The sequence below is a fragment of the Squalius cephalus genome (genome assembly GCF_949319135.1).
Source record: "Squalius cephalus genome assembly, chromosome: 5".
Lineage (NCBI taxonomy): Eukaryota > Metazoa > Chordata > Actinopteri > Cypriniformes > Leuciscidae > Squalius > Squalius cephalus.
This window is the reverse complement of record NC_137126.1, coordinates 2789008-2806913: the sequence shown is the minus strand read 5'-3', so window position 1 is coordinate 2806913 and position 17906 is coordinate 2789008. Positions and strand designations below refer to the sequence as shown.

The 17906-nt window shown below is 36.1% G+C and overlaps 1 protein-coding gene across 1 annotated transcript in view; it reads left to right on the top strand.

Moving 5' to 3' along the window:
* pappaa (pregnancy-associated plasma protein A, pappalysin 1a) overlaps window positions 1-17906 on the top strand; it is a 99355-nt gene that overhangs the window by 70929 nt on the left and 10520 nt on the right. Inside the window, exons 16-22 of the mRNA XM_079872091.1 lie at window positions 2738-2921; window positions 4153-4354; window positions 4472-4667; window positions 7699-7846; window positions 8995-9110; window positions 14856-14927; window positions 16038-16136. Coding sequence (XP_079728217.1) covers window positions 2738-2921; window positions 4153-4354; window positions 4472-4667; window positions 7699-7846; window positions 8995-9110; window positions 14856-14927; window positions 16038-16136 — 1017 coding nt within the window. The remainder of the gene's footprint in view (window positions 1-2737; window positions 2922-4152; window positions 4355-4471; window positions 4668-7698; window positions 7847-8994; window positions 9111-14855; window positions 14928-16037; window positions 16137-17906) is intronic.

The window sequence follows — 17906 nt, the reverse complement described above, 5'->3', positions numbered from 1 at the left end:
CATGACCATAGGTGAGAGTAGGAACATAGATCGACCGGTAAATCGAGACTTTCTTCACCACGACAGACCAGTACATCGACCGCATTACTGCAGAAGCTGCACCGATCCGTCGGTCAATCTCCCGTTCCGACCTTCTCTCACTCGTAAACAAGACCCAGAGAGACTTGAACTCCTCCACTTGAGGCAGGAGCTCTCCACCAACCTGATTTTATTTCAAATAACACAACAGTTTTTTTATGGTTAGTTTATAATAACTCTGATTGAATTGTATTTTAACAGATATTGAACAGGAGAAGTTTCTTGCATGATTCAGACTTCCTTCACAAAGGGCAGGATATTATTTTCCCGTTTTTTTCTTCCGTTGGTGAGTTGTTTTCAGCTGCGCTCTGATGCACGCATGCCTAAAGGTCAGCGGTTACCTTCATACACCCTCATGTCCTTAACAAGAGTACAAAACCTTGTCTGATGTGATAATTATATCAATTGTAATCCAGCACTCGCTCTCAGTTCAGGCACTTTCGGGAACTCTGTGCAGATGTTCTAAACATATTGATTGAGTTTATCATGTGGAAAGCATATGTTTTTATATGGAGAAATAAGTAAGTGAGTAATGGCTGGGTAAGAAGATATTGTTGTGGTGTATTAAATAATCAAAGAAAAAGCTGAAATATATGAGAAAGAAAGAATATCTGCTCAAGCCTATCAATATCTTGTGTGTGCAGTGGTGTATTACTAATTAGTGCTTTATAATGAAAGTATAAGTTATGTGATGGGACAACATTTGCAAGTAATGATTGTTACTAAATTGCTTAAATGTTGCAGTTATTTGACACAGTTTATGTGTGAGAGAGAGAGAGAGAGAGAGAGAGAGAGAGAGAGAGAGAGAGAGAAAGCACTTCTGTTGAATGCTCTAGATTGATAATCGTTCACTCAGCACGTGTTATTTGGATTAAAACTAAATCGTATATGCAAGTAAAACATGAACTGTTACCTGATTTATGTATAACGAGTGATTCCCTACATTATTACAGGACGTGTGCAAGTCAAGAAGTTCCATGAACGCAAACATCCAAAGCGCGCGCCCCGAAAACCAGCGTCTCAGTGCGCGAATACTGAATTGAATTGTCTTTCACGTCTCTTTCTTGTACTGACGAAAGTGAACATAGACAGTATATTTAAATGGGGTTTGTGCGTTCGGTCTTAAAGGGGCGGCAGTCTTATAAACCTGCTGCTGTTTTAATGTTAATCCAACAAAGGACAAATAAACTACTCACTGCTTTTGACTAAATAGGCTACCTTTTGTAACTTTACAAAAAAGATCCATCTATATTTAATTTATTCAGTAATGAATATGCAGTGTTTTTTTCACATTTGATTGATTACTGTAGTTTTTTTGTTGTAGTATCAAAATTGGAATAAATAATTGATATTTCACTTGTGTCTCAACATTTGCACCACTGACCCGATCCTCAGCACTGAGCCCTGCTGGAGCCGCTCTAAATATGTGCTTTACTATTAAATGAAAGATAAAATATGATAGAGCAATAGAATGAAGAGTGAAAGTAACAGAATTTCATACAATGCATTTTAGCAGGCTTAATTAAGCATGAAAATAACTGAAGGACATATTTATTTGATGAACAAATTAAGCCAACTAATATGATTTATAGTCTTTTGGTTTCTCTACCAATACATTTAAAAATTACAAATGCAGTGAAAATACAGGTATCGGTTTTCGGTATCGGTATCGGCAAGTACCAAAAATGAAAGTATCGGTATCGGACTCGTTCTGGAAAAAGTGGTATCGGTGCATCCCTAAAAATAATGGATCGAAGATGCTTTTTGTCATGTTTTTCTCAGTGTTTCTTTGCAACTAAAAGCTACCAGGGAAGATATTATCCGCTTGTTATTTTATTGAAATCAGATTCCAAAGATAGTCTCTGTAGGTATTTCAAAAAGCACATTATACATTGAAGTTACAACAAAATCCTGGTCAAATATGTTTCAAGGTCTGTAACCAGATGTCAGGTTGTTTTGGGGCATTTTTGGAATAACAGAGTTTTGGTCAAGAGCATGTGCCAACATTTTTGCACAGCGGTGTCCAAACTACACACATTGTCTTCTTATTTTCAAAACACTGTGCATCAAGTGAAGCTTTAAAGGAAGATGAATATGTGTTATCATTGGATTGTAGCTGTCTGAATCGAGAGCCTGTAAGTGACTGATTTGGATAGTAAGCTATCCACCAAACAGGAGCTCAGATCTTCGTACTGATTGTCAAAAGGCCTTTTACTTGTTTAAAAAGTCTAAACTATCAATCAGATGACAGAAGTTTTTTTTCAGTTTTTCATCATGTTGATTATTTAGAGGCCATTTGGGTATCAAACATGAGGCTTTATAGGGTTAAAATGTCATTTAATTTGGCAGGGTTTTGAGTAAATGCTAAATATGAATTGTATATCTAAAGATTCAAATAACATTCATATTGTAATCAGAAGTATGACTTGCAAAGGACATTTTGTTCCTTATTTTGCCATCAAAAAACACAATGCAAGACTTGGCACTTCTCATGCAAAATACTAATGTACTAGTACGGCTTTCAGACCCATGCATGAGAGGAAGACATGTGTCTTTTTGCAGCGCTACTGCTCCCTACATCGGAGTCAGCCCTAGTGCACTGTGTGGTCAGCATGACATATTGAACTCCAGCTGAAAATCTGACGTGTTTTCTGTGCAGACGGATTCAACCGTGACCATCACCTGTGCTGATAGGAAATGGAACAAGCAAGTATCGTGTGAGCCGGTAGACTGTGGGCTGCCAGATAAGTACCATGTGCACCCTGCCCAGTTTGATTTCCCAGAAGGCACCACCTTCGGCAAGAAGAGCACGTTCCAGTGCAAGGAGCCCGCTCAGCTTGTGGGTGAGAAATGCTGGAAAATCTCAGTGTTACTGAACTTTGATGCAGTGAATACCTGGTTAAACTGTCCATTTTTGAATTTTTCCTATATATATTTTAATTTTCATACACATTAATACGTACTTGATTTTAACGAGCATCCCCAGCATAAAGGAGGACAAATGCAATAACAAGAACTACATCAAGATTAAAACTTGATGAACTTGATAAAACTAAAAAAAAAAAAAAAAAAAAAAACTCTGATTGTAATATTCATAATAAACAATTCCTCCGCCAAGTACTTTGTGACGTGCAGCTGTGTGCGATTGCAACATCGGGCATTGCGATGTAATTCAGTCATGTGTGGCCACAGGTATTTCTCAGAGGTTTGGGACGTGACTCATCCAGTCAGAATTTAGAGGAGCTTTCGATTTTATAAAACTTCATTTAACTCTCCTCACTATGGTTAACAACTATTACTATACTGATAGCCAGAAATCATTTGTACTGGGATTTCTGTCGTTTTTAAAGAAGTGATTTCATGACAGTCACTTAATATATGTAAATATAAATATACTAATTTGTACTGTTAAATTATACATACTGTACACTGCAAAAAAGTGAAGTGTTATTATTGTCTTGTTCCCCAAACTTAAGTTAACAATGTCTTATTATTTTGAATATATATATATATATATATATATATATATATATATATATATATATATATATATATATATATATATATATATTATAGTGAAATATTATTACAATTTAAAATAACTGTTTTATATGTGAATATATAGTAAAATGTAATTTATTCCTGTGATCAAAGCTAAATTTTCAGCATCATTACTCACATGATCCTTCAGAAATCATTCTAATATGATGATTTGATGCTCATGTCGGTCACACTTTAGTTTGGGGAACACATATTAACTATTAACTATGACTTTTGCCTCAACTTTACTGCTTATTAATAGTTCGTAAGGTAGTTGGGTATGATTAAGGGATGTAGAATATGGTCATGCAGAATAAGGCATTAATGTGCTTTATAAACCGCTAATATGCATGCTAATGAGCAACTAATTAATAATGAGAATTGGACCCTAAACTAAAGTGCTACCATTTTCTTATTGTTATAAATGTTGAAAACAGTTGTGCTGCTTCATGAAGACTGCTGATTTTTGTATTTTTTAATTGAATGAACTATTTTACTCTGTGTTAATCATACGAGTCTGTGGCTCATCTGCAGGCACTAATAACACTCTGACCTGTATGGAGGACGGCCTGTGGTCGTTCCCGGAGGCTTTGTGTGAGCTCCGGTGTCCAGCGCCGCCTCCCGTTCCCAACGCCGTGCTCCAGACCAAACGCTGCAATGAAACGGGCCTTAAAGTGGGAACCCTCTGCAAATACAAGTGCAAACCCGGATACCATGTGGCCAAGAAGCCAAAGAGGTGCACATATGATTGTACACTAATCAACACAGGGACTGGATGACGCACTCAACCACTCAATGCATGCCATCATGAGTTGTCTTCAGAACAGTCTCTTTCTCATCTATTTCCCTTCAGGAGAGCCTTCAAGAGGCAGTGCACTGAAGACGGCCGCTGGTTGGAGGGCTCGTGTGAGCCGGTGACCTGTCCACCTCCTCCATCGGTCTTCTATGGCATGTACCAGTGCACAGACGGCTTCAGGTTCGACAGCACCTGCTGGATCCACTGCAACGGGGCCAACCACTCTCTGGGACCGCCGCCGCCATGCAAACAGGTCCGTCTTATTCTGTAGATCCTTCTGTTTTTGGTTATATATCCGTTAACACTTTATTTCGATAGTCCACTTTATACATTCTACTAACTATAAGTAACATTGCAACTACATGTCAACTAACTGTCATTAGAGTATTAATAGACTGTCTGCTTAATGTCCGCTAACACTTGATTTTGTTGGTCCCCCAATAGACATTTTACTTGACAACTACAAGTCAACTTATTCTACTAACCTGAACCCTAACACCTAACCATAACCTAACAATCTACTGACAGTCTACTATAGTCTACTAATACTCTAATGAGAGTTAGTTGACATTTTGTTGGTCCCCCAATAGACATTCTACACTGAAAAAAACAATAAGTAAAATTAACTTAATTTTTCTTTGGCAAGTTTTTTGAACGAAGTAAATTTCACACGCATATTTAAGTAAATTTCATATATGGAATTAAGTAAACTTTACTAAACTAATTTAAGTGAAAGTAACAAAGAAAATAAGTAATTTTAACTTGTGGTAACACTTTATTTTACAGTGTCCTTGTTACATATGTTACATGTACTTACCATAGTAATAACATTAAATTATGCATAATTACATGCAACTAACCCTCAACCAAACCCTAATCCTACCCTTACCCTATAGTGAGTACATGTAGTTGCTTAATATTACTCAGTACTTAAATATATAATTACACTGTAATAATGACACCTTAAAATAAAGTGTAACCTAACTTGTCTAGTAAAAGGTTGAGTAATATCTATTTAGTTGAAGTTTCCTTTGCAATATATTTCACTCAAACAATATAACATTGAATTAAACCACACTGTTTAAGTATATGGTTTCCTTAGAAATATCTAAGTAATTAATACAATAGATATTGTGTGAGACACCATGTCTACGTATCAGAAGTTATGCCATGTGGATGCAGAGACCTCAATGCTTGGTAGACAATACACAACGGTAACATTTGATGGATCGTTTTTTGATCGAGTAGAAAATGAACTCCAAATGTCACAAAAATTGCAAGTTACTAATCCTAACATCAAAAGCAATGATAAAAGCTGGAAAACAGTGAAAAATCAAGCTCATTAATTATTCAAAGCCCAGTGCATGATGGGAACACCAGTAATTTTACTTAATTTTATAACGTTGATTTTTTTACATGCTTGAATTGAGTACTAATATAGAATTTACTTCGTTTTTTTTTTTATTCTTGCCTGAACTAACTTTTTCATGTAAATTACATTCTGTAATTACATTCATTAAATTATGTAATATTTACTTGACCACAAAATCATTTTTATTAGTGAACTAACTAGAAGTTATTCTACTAACCTGTACCCTAATACCTAACCATAACCTGACAGTCTACTGACAGTCTACTAATACTCTAATGAGAGTTAGTTGACATGTAGTTGCAAAGTTACTTCTAGTTAGTAGAATGTCTGAAGTGGACTATAATTTTCACACTGGTTATGGCTGATGCATGATGGTTAGTGCCGCCCTGTGATGCTTGACGGACCTATATTAATCTAATCAACCAAAACCCCCAAATGAAGGTACACTACCCTCCAAGAGTTTGGGGTCAGTACAGTTGTTTTTTGGAAATAAATTAATACTTTCATTGGTAATGCTTTACTTTGATAGTCCACTTTAGATATTCTACTAACTAAGTAACTTTGCAACTACATTGTCAACTAACTTTTATTAGTATAGAGTATTAGTAGACTGTCTGTTTAATATCTGCTAACTCTTTATTTATATAAGACATTATACTGACTATAAGTAACTTTGCAACCTCAATTTATTCTACTAACCCGAACCCTAACCTAACAGTCTACTAATACTCTAATGAGAGTTAGTTGACGTACTTTTGTAAAGTTACTTATAGTTATCAAAATGTCTGAAGTGGCCCATCGAAATAAAGTGTAACACTGTTATTCAGCAAGGATGCATTGCATTAATCGGCAAAAGGATTGGCAATAAAGACATTTATACACTGCAAAAATTAATCTAGTAGGCTACTTCGTTTTTTTTTTTTTTTTTATCTTTTATGTTTTCCAGTACAAATATCTAAAAATTCTTAAATAATTTACTTGAGAAGGAAAATGAATTAAGAAATTAAATCTTGTTTTCTAAAAACAAACAACAAAGTTTCAAATTTAACTGTTTATGTTAAAAAAATAAATAAAATAAAAAGTTACTGGCAGAAAAAAATCGTGTTTTCCGTTTAAATAATTACGTTTATTTTTCTTACCCCACTGACATATTTCTGTTGTTTTAAGCATTAACACTTAATTTTGATAAATGTGTATTTTAATTTTATTTAATTTTACTTTATTTAGTATAGTGTTACAGAAGATCTCTATTTCAACTTCATATTCATCAAATTCTAATACATATATTACAAAATATTAAGCAGCCCAACATTGATAATCAGAAATGATTAAAATGATTTCTGAAGGATCATGTGACACTGAAGACACTGAGTTCTGCTGGAAATTCACCTTTGATAACAGGAATAAATTATATTTTACAAAATGTTCATATAGAAAACAATTATTTTAAATTGTAATATTTCACATACTGTATTTTTGATTATTTTATTGTTTAACCCTGCATCCTTGGTGAGCAGAGGAGACTTTTTTTCTTAACCATTAAAAGTGTTGCGGATCACAAACTTTTGAACGGTACACTGTGAAAAATTATAAGATTAATAAGTTATGACAACATATGTTTTAACAGTGCTTTAACTCATTAAAGTTAATTAAGCATTTTTTTCCAAGTCAGTTTAATGTATAATTTAAGTTGAAATGGCTTAAACAAGTTGATTGAACTTAAAAATTTAGGGCAGCAACTTTTTTTTTTTTTACACTGTAATTTTTTTAGAGCTAAAAATTCTATTTATTTCATAATTGGAGAACTTTGCAACATTAATACTGTTATTTTTCTTTATGAAGCGTTCTCTAGTGCATAAGATGTAATATAAATAAATGTGAGACTTCATAAATGTCTTCCCCGTCTCCACAGGCTGTTGGCACTAACATCATCCACTGCAGAAAGGACGGGAACTGGACCGGAAGCTTCCGGTTATGCCCTCAGATGAAGGGCCAATGCTCTCTACCTCAGAACCTGCATCCCAGCATCCGCATCAGCTGCAAGAAGGGCCACGGCATCGGTGACACTCTCCCTCAAACTCTCGCTCTTCCTCTCTCTCTCTCTCTCTCTGTGTGCGGCTCATTCGGAGCCGGGCACTTTTCTTCTTATGTTGGGATTGGAACGTATGATGCAGATTTTGGTTGTTTTCATCATACTGACACCATCAGATTTCAGGAAATTCATCTCAAGTTTGAAAGTGTATCATCAGAATGTTAATATTAATCTCTAATGTTTTATAAATTCATAACAATCCTGGGTTGACAACCACTATTCTAGATTTTTGGGGAATCGAATACTATATAATTTTGTTTGCATGAAAAAATGTAATTCATCTTTTTTTTAGTAACATCTTACTATTTTAGTCAAATCTGTTGATACAGTATTGGTACTATACATCTCATTTCATGCCTTATCCTCTTTTTAATCAAAGCAATGACATTTTTCTTAAAGAAAACTTTAATATCATTAAGATTAGTTGCTTTGTGAGATAATTTATCACACTTAAGCACTCCTTGTTGCCCTCAATTATATCATCAATGCGAAAGTAATTATTGTGAAGTTATAAAAAATAAATAAATAAATACATTTTATATTCTAAAAATATATATTTTTATAGAAATTAAAACTTACTTTTAATCAGCATGAACAAAAAATTATCAAAAGTAACAGTAACGACATTTATAATATTACAAAATATTTCTATTTCAAATAAATGCTGTTCTTTTGAACTTTCTATTCATCAAAGTATCCTGAATTTTTTTTTCAACATTGTAGTATTTAACATATTATTATAACATTTGATGTACTCTCTGTAATTAATAATAATAATAAAAAAAAACACATAATGGTCCTTAAAACAGGCTTAATTATCTCTATGCAAAATGAGAATTTTCTTCTATTATGCAGTAAAATGAAGTGACGTGAGATTCACCCACATTTACCCAACAATATATCCTGCGATTTCCTGAAATAATCCCCTTTATAACACACCACACTGCCACAGTAAAGAACTAGACACAGTAATCAGTACTTTACGAAACGTGTGCATCTCAACATGACGTTCAGATCTCAACATGTTCTCTAATGATAACTGAGCATTTCATGCGTGTTTAGCAAGTCTATAGAGATGTGTATAGAGATGACCCTCGAGCTGTGTGTTTCCCTCAGGAGAGGAGTGCGAGTTGTCCTGCAGGGACTCTAACAGTGATGTGGTGAATCTGCCGAGTAACACGACAGCCGGCAGCATTATGAGACATCACTGGATGAACCCTCCCAAAGTCAAGGTTTGTGTTTTCAGCCGCTCAGCTTTACTGGCAGGGACGCTGATCCCGAGTGTGACTCAACGTTTGAGGTGACACAGATATTGCAGCAGATATTGGATTGTGCCTGATGATTCATCAGTGTCGTTCATCAATGTCTAGGCTCGAGACTTTAGGGTCAGACAGGGGCATTGTCTATGAGGAATTCACCTCTAAAATGCAATTCATTACATTCAGTGCCTTTTCATGCAGTTATAATGATGCATTCGTTCACACCATGAATGATAACTATAATGGTAACTACAGTATTTAACAGTGTCCATGCTAATGGACAATAACATTCTGTTTATTTAACATTTAATAGCAATAACATTTCACGGATTTTCATGTTTAATGCTGTAAAGCTGCTTGCTTTTAAACAATCTATTGTATAAAGTGGTATTGCTGAATTGCAGAGCACATACAAACGTCCACATCGCCATGATCAGATGCTTTCTGAACTGCTGTTTTCTCACCGCTGTCATTTTTGTTGTATTTATCCTTATTAAGAGAAAATCGTGCAGTGCATTTTAACTTGTTTTTACCTCAAAGCAAAGAATTAAAAATAACTTATTATTGTCATTCTAAATCCCGCTTTTAACCCCGGGTAAAGAAACATTTCACTCTTGTAATTTTGAAGAAATTACAACAGCCAATCGAGTGCTTTTGGACAGTCACACTGAGCATTGTTATAAACGGTAGTTTCAGCGTTTGAGGGGGAAAATGTCAAACGGTGACATAAAACATGAAGAAAACTGACCTTTTCATTTTTACCTTTACAGTCCGAAAAGTCCATTTCAGATAAACTTGATAGTACAGTCGGCAGTATATAAGGATGACACTGCTAGAGCAAATTCATAAATTATCCACTAAAATGTGCATGCAAACACACATGCACACACACATTGGGTTTCCATGTTTTATTGGGACATTCCATAGACATAATGGCTTTTATACTGTATAAACTGTATATTATCTCCCCTTACACTAGCCCTACCCCTAAACCCATCACACAAAACTTTCTGTGTTTCTGTGCACACAAGAAAAAAGTCCCCAAAAGGTCCAAATTTGCTGTTATTCCTCAGCGAACACATGCAGCGATTGTAACTTTGCATTGAATGTCGCAGTTCCTCCAATTACTGTTCATTAGCCGCAGGCTCAGGCATGCATGGCTTTCCCAATTACCTGGCATTGGTAAAACAGGGTATGATTACAGTAATCTCTGAACTCATCTGAACCACAGCGAGGCAGAGGCCAAGTCATAAAAGTTAAAAAGCCGTCTGTAATCACTATAATTTAAACAATGACCCTGTTACTGGCATTAGTAGAAAGACTTAATATACATTTACCTGTCAGAAGTGTTGCAGTGTTTTAGTGGTGACTGCTGGATTTGACTAGCGGTGTTACGATGGCAGTCTGCAGGCTGTTTTGCTGAACACCTTTCAGGCAGGAACATCGAACTTCGTTTCTTGCTTAATTCATCAAAAGGCTGGAATACACTACACAACTTTACAAATCTGAACGGATTTTAAAACATATTTTTTTGTAAATGGTTAAAGAGAAAACCTGGGCATCATGCATTAAATGACTGAGAATCAAATTCCAATCTCATTCAGAAATATGCACATAGGAGATGCATACAAAATAAATACATGTTGATGTTGTTTAAATGTGGCTTAAAATATCAAACATGTTTGATTTCCATTGACTGGACGGATTTATAGCCTGAAGCTTAAAAATGCCCATCATCTGTAGCCTAATCTAGAGAAAAACTGTAATGAATGAATGAATGAATGAATGAATGAATGAATAGAATTAGTTAATTGTTATTCTATTAAATAGATTAAATTTAAAATAAATACTTTTTTTTTTATTAAATATAAATAAATTGAAACTATATTTAAAATATACTTTATTATAAATATATAATCAATTGGCAATCACCATCACACATCTGCAGGTGATTGACCAAATGTGTAGGTAAAAAAAAAAAAAAAAACGGCATCAGAACAGTGTGTGTGTGTGTGTGACGGAGGGATTCCTGCCGCTGTTTTGACTTTACTAAGCTCTTAACGTGTTATCAGTTCCATCATATACCATCATATGTATGCGAACACATTGCAGCACACAGCATAGTTGTGGATGTTCGACAAATTCCGTCGCAAAATATGTCCTAAAAGACGTTTTTTCTTATTATTTTAGGTTCAGCGTTAAAAATGACAGTGTGAACGCTAAGCGAACCAGGACTAAATGTAGAGTTTTTTGGTCCAGTCCAAAAAAAACAAAGAGAACCAAACTAGTGTGAGCACACAGGGAATTTTGGGATTGATCGAAGATGCTAGAAAGTTGTAAACAAACTCACTGCGATCAAACGGATCGGCGTCCCCCCTACTTCTGTTGTGTTTAGATGGGCATTTGTGTCGAGTCAGGCGGTTTTCGGCAGAGAAATGAAACAACACGTTTCTGATTGATTTGTGTAATTGATATGATCTTCCCTGGGTGGTAATTCGAGTCTGGAGACAGAGTGTGAGGGGAAGAGGAGGCCAAATCGATGCGGCTGAAATGTTCCAGGGTGGTCGACTGAGGTCAGATCAATAACTGTTCTCTCAGCAGCCTGTGTCAATCGATGCTGTTTGAATTCCACCGCACCTGTTCACTTCTGCTCGCTGTGCAAGGGCACGATCCGTCCCGTAACCCCCGGGCCCTGATTGACACCTGCGCTAATGCTAATGGTCATACCGTGTTTGTTGGCCGGTGCTGCGAGAACGTCCTATATATCCACACCAGCCGAGGCGTCCCGGGGAAGCAGAGAAGTAAGCTGGCGATTGCACACCGCTGTAAGCTTTACATTTAATCATTTAGCAGACGCTTTTATTCAAAGCAACTTACAAATGAGGAGAACAATAGAAGCAATCAGGCAAGAGGGCAACAGTATACAAGTCTCAGTTAGTCTAGCACAGTACACATAGCATTTATTTATTTTTAAATCAGAAAAACAAAAGAAGTAAGTGCTAGTATTAACTGGTCAGGTGCTGATGAAAACAAATGTGTATTTAGATGTTTAAAGTCTAATAAGTCTCTTAAGTCTAAGGGCGCATAAGTCTGAACTAGTGAGTTTAGGTGCATTGGTACACTTTAGTAGCCATACACATCCAGAGTCTCGTTTCCCATTCTCACTTTCTTTGTTTTATGTTTCCTGCTGAGTCGGTTGAATTACTTATTGTGACGAATCGGCCCTCGAGAGCGATTCGTTTCAGGTTTCACTGCTGCCCTACTAAGAAGCTCTTCTTATTTTCTCACTTATTTGCTTTCCTGACATCAGCAAAATGACATTGCTGATGCATTCGGGTGCCTTGGCAGACCGTGGCCTTTACGTGATGCCGTCGATTGTTCATGCTGGGTCCGCTGAGGGGAGTACTAATATTAACCTCTAATTAATAAACCAAGCCTTTATTAAAGGCCTGAGAGCTAAATGGGATCTCAGGAGCTTCGTGAGAACAGAGTATGGCCGTCTAATATGATAAAAGCTCATTCAGATGATGATGGCATGCTTGTCTGAGGGAAACAAAGCAATCAAATCATGTTATCAGTCAGGCTATCAGCGCATAATGTGTTCACTAAAGTAAATCTTATATGATATAAAGGGCTGGGAACCCTTCAGGCACCAGTAAGGGTTTATTCACGAACTTCACCATTATTGACCACTGTCCTCTTGTGGAAAACACTCAAACTCAAGTTACTGCAGAGGGACTGAATCTGTCATTAATGTACTGTACGATTCCCCACTGAAGTCTTTTCTTCATACTGGATGGTAAAATACTTTTTTCTTCTGCAGTCTGGTGTTTTTCAAGAAAGACAATATTGGGCAGAATTGATTTGGATTGTGAAATGATTGATTGGAGGGGTGGGGTTAAAAAAAAAATGTTAATGAGGCCATGTGGAAAATAAGTGCACTTAATTGTATAGAATGCACTTGTAGTGTACTTTGTGTGTATTAAAGGGATAGTTCTCCCAAAAATGAAAATTCTGTCATTTACTCAGCCTGATGTCATTCCAAACCCGTAAGACTTTCGTTCATCTTCGGAAAACACAAATGAAGATCTTTTTGAGGAAATCTGAGAGCTTTCTGTCCCTCCATTGACCACTTTGACACATCAAAAAGTTCATAAAGAGTTTGTAAAACGAATCCATTTGAATTAAGTGGTTTTCTCCTCATTTTCTAAAGAGACTCGATCACTTTATATGATGAACAGATTGAATTTAGGCTTTTATTCACATATAAACATTGATCAGCGAACATAAACAGAAGCTCAACTGAACCTGCTTGACTCGCGAGTACAAACCTCTTGCTAAAGCTCAAACGTGCTGTGTAACACGAGAATAAACCTCATCGGTTCTTGCTGAAGCTCAAATGTGTAGTTTTACAATCTCTTTATGAACTTTTTAAAGCGTCAAAGTGGTCGTTGCGTAGCTCTCAATGGAGGGACAGAAATCTCTCAGATTTCCTCAAAAAGATCTTCATTTGTGTTCCGAAGATGAACGAAAGTCTTGCGGGTGAGTAATAATTAATGACAGAGTTACATTTTTTTATGTGAACTATCCCTTTAAAAACAATAAATAGGGTTCCCTGTGGTTCCTGCGCATGGTATACCCACAGTATCCCCTACACATGCAGTTTATTTATCAGCACTACGCAGTGAACCCTTCCCCACCTGTCCTGAAATGCTTCAGTGTTTTCTGTTCCTTCTCATTCACTGCCATTATTTTTCTCTCTTTTTTTTTGCATTGATTTGCTGACTGGCATGAAATGAGAAATACCTTAGTTTGCAGTGGTGGGTACAGCACAAGAAGAGGCAGGTGCTGTGTGTGCTCGTGTGTGTGTGTGTGTGTGTGTGTGTGTGTGTGTGTGTGTGTGTGTGTGTGTGTGTGTGTGTTACCGCGACAGGGAATGTTTAGGAGCTCTAGAGGTCAGACAGTCCTTTACTTTTGGCCAGCCTCACGTCAGCCTCACTGAACCCTCAAGGTTTTTTCATGAGAACATGTGCTAATGAACATATATGTGGAACACATCTCTCTCTGTTCAACACCTATATCTCTCCTTAACTTGATGACGAACGTGCTGGAAACTGTCATAACTTATGAGTTCACGCAATTATACATGTTTTGAAACTGATGACATTTCACAAGATGTTTAATTTGGATGGGTTCCTGAATTAGTATTTTTTTTTTTTTCTTCAAGTTGGCCAGACCTGATACACTTGCAAAGGTAAACATTCTTGTTTTGCCTTTTTCTTTTTTTCTTTTTGTGGTCACAAATATGAGACCGATTCAAATTCTGCTGAACCGCAGCTGTAGCAAGATAATGGTGTCATTAATCCGCACAATTCAGTTCAGTGTTGATTCAATTCAGTGTAATAATTGTGCAAAGCATGACAATCAGCTTCATCCGGCAGTGTCAGGACAGTCAAATCAATAACTGCTAAGTTTCACCAATTGAGTAAGAACCCAAACTCCATCAGGTGACAGAAATGGAGGATAAAAACTTGGGAGAAACCAGTTCTCCTCTGGCCTTGATGAACGAACATGGTGTGATATCAATCGGGATACGTCACACGGGCATTAGATGGGAAGGAAGAGTTGTAATTGGCCACTTTGTGGTGGCGATACACTTCAAAATTACACGTTCTGCTTGTCTTTCTGAAAACCTCCTTGTTTTTTGTCTCTTTTCAGCACATAGTCTGCACCATGGGCCTGAAGTGGTACCCACATCCAGAAGTCCTGCACTGCATTAAAGGCTGTGAGGTAAGAAAGTCCAAATCCTCTCAAATGGCTCTCTATCCTGAGTCTTCCCTCCCTCACTGGCGACACTCTTGCCTTGACCTCCATTTGCAGAGGCCCAAGAAGATTCATGAAGATGAAGATGTAGAGGAACTCTACACTAAAGTCAGTATATGTACAAGTGACTGTGATGTACAGTGCTCTTTGTTTCTCCTCTGTGCTTGTCGATCCCTTGGTTCAATCTGTTTGTAGTACGGATCTCCACAAATGTTCTCACCAACACCATATGTGCTCTTTCTTGATAAGAACGGATCTGCCAATGAAAAGATTCATTTTGGAAGGAGGCCATTACCTTATTGAAGCCCATTTTTATTTTAGTCTTAATTTTGACCTTTTTATCTCAATTATGACTAACTATTTTATCATTTTTAATTTTTGTCATAATTCTGACTTAGTATCACATCATTTTGACTTTTTATCCCATAATTTTTAATTTCTAGCTCATAATTTTGTATTGTATTATCAGGACTTTTCGTCATAACCATGACTTAGCATCATAATATTGACTTTGTTTTCATAATTATGACTTTATATCTCTTAATTCTGACTTCGTATCACATAATTTCAACAATTGAATTACTAATTTATTACTTATTAATTACTTATTATACTTATGACAGAATTGTTACTTTTTATCTCATAATTTGTATTAGTATCATAATTTTGATGTTTCGTCATAATTTTGACTACAATATGTCAACTTTTTGTGTCTCATAATTTTGACTTATGTCATAGTAAAAATGAAACTGTCAATTATGAGAGTCAAAACTATGACATAAGTGCATACATAAGTTTACATAAACTTTTTTATTTTAGATTGAGTAATTATGCTTATTAATGATTAATTCATGTAAGAGTTTTATCAGAAGTGCAAAAAAAGTATTTTTTCTTCAAAATGGTGGGTGTTTGAGAAGATGACTTGAACCCATGGCCATACTTATGAGACACAAACAATTAAGTATTGCATATATTTAGGATGGCAAAGCGTCTGTGTTCATCATGTACAGTAGATCAGCGTCTCTACGTTTCTCATGCTAGTGGTGCTCTGAGTTTCTCTCTCTGTTTTTATCTCAGCCTTTCATGGGTGACAATTACTGTGATGCCATCAACAACAGAGCCTACTGCAACTACGATGGAGGCGACTGCTGTCATTCCACTGTCAAGACTAAGAAGGTGCAGTACACATCTGCAACATTTCTCTCAACAGTGTTTTGTTTATAAATTTCATGTGTATATTATGTATGTCTAACATCAAAACCTCACTGAAACTGACTCAATTTGGTCAGTTTTTGTCATTCTGAAATGCCTGAGCCAAAGTCTGTCATCAACGTTCTTCAGTATAATTACCCTCCAGAAATTTCTTACACAACTGCGTTCCCAAACATCAGGTTTCTGCCTCCGATAGCAAGATAGCATGACCGCGTTTATTGCGTTTCACTGGCGTGCTCTGAGACGCAAATTATTTATTGTATATAAAAACTTCAATTTTTCTTAGATTTTGTTTTTTTCTGACTCACTGGATAGAAATTATGCTGTATTCACAAATGTTTTATGTGATATTCCAATTTTGCGCATAAGTTAAATTTGCAACGTTGGATCGAAAAGTAGCTACTAATGTATGAGATACTAGTTGTTACCCACTAACCGTCTGACACTTATTGCACACAAAAAACGGCAAACGCGTTCTGGCAAGCTCTAATCTGATTGGCTGCCTATACGTATATTCTTGGAATGGTATTTATCAGTACGCCTGAAAGCAAAGTTGTGTTTACAAAGTATCAGGTTGTTACGATGACCGCTTCTGAGAATCTAATCCCTGGATTTACCAATGTCTGCCAGGTTAGTGGCATGCAATCTTTTAAAGCGATTCAGAGTTTTGTTTGATACACATTTTCACATTCCCATTTCCCAGAATTACTTTGCACATGAACTGGAGAGCGGTTGAGTGAGTTCTTGTCTATTATTATGGTATCATTTATTTAAGATAAAACTGCCCCTAAACCACTTGTAAAAACAAACTGTGATCAGTCAGTTTAAGTCATCCTTCATTTTTAGCTTAGCAGGTGACAGACAACAGCTGAAATAATTATTTTTATTATTATTATTATTTTAAAAGGACAGAACATGAATCATGAATTCATCTATCTTGTTTTCAACTGGCTTTTGTCAGCCTGAGATTTGGCGGTGTCATTTTCAGCATAGTGCTAAAATAAAGTGTGAATGCCAAGATTTCACACACTGGAATTCCTTTGCCGGTGACAACACACATTCAATTAATATTCAAAATTATGATAATGGCATAAAATGCACAAGAGATAAATCCCATCTCATCCATCTATCTTTTCGTCCTAACAAGCCACAACAACTGACAACACATTTTAACAATTGTTTGGTTTCTGGTTTCAGATCCACACAGCTGTATATTAAAATCAGATATCTTTGGAATTGGCATATCATTTTCGCTTTCAGTTCGAACACTGAACAGAGCAATGGCACCAATGCCACAAGGTTCTACAGATGGTGATTATCTTATTATCATAAAATCACTATTGCATTTAATAAATAAGTGCAGTAACTAATAATATTGCACATTTTGTCTCTTGGAAATGCACACTTGACAGTAAAGCATCGAGCTTGCATTTGGGTGCAGATGAAAATGTACTTTCATTAAAGCTACACTGTAATATTTTAAGTTGATTTTTAACAAAAAACATGTTGTTATTTCAAAATTATACGTTCTCATTAATGTGTAATCACTTCAACCAACTAATTAAGTATTCTCGTAAGTGTAAAATCTGCCATTTAGAATACATACGAGCGAGTCGCTCGAATGGTGGAAGCCATGTTGCGCACCCATCTTGAAAATACATTAGCCAAAGAGGGACATACAAGCTTCGCGTTTGTACAATTCAACGAATGTGAGAGGGAGATTTGCTCGCGTTT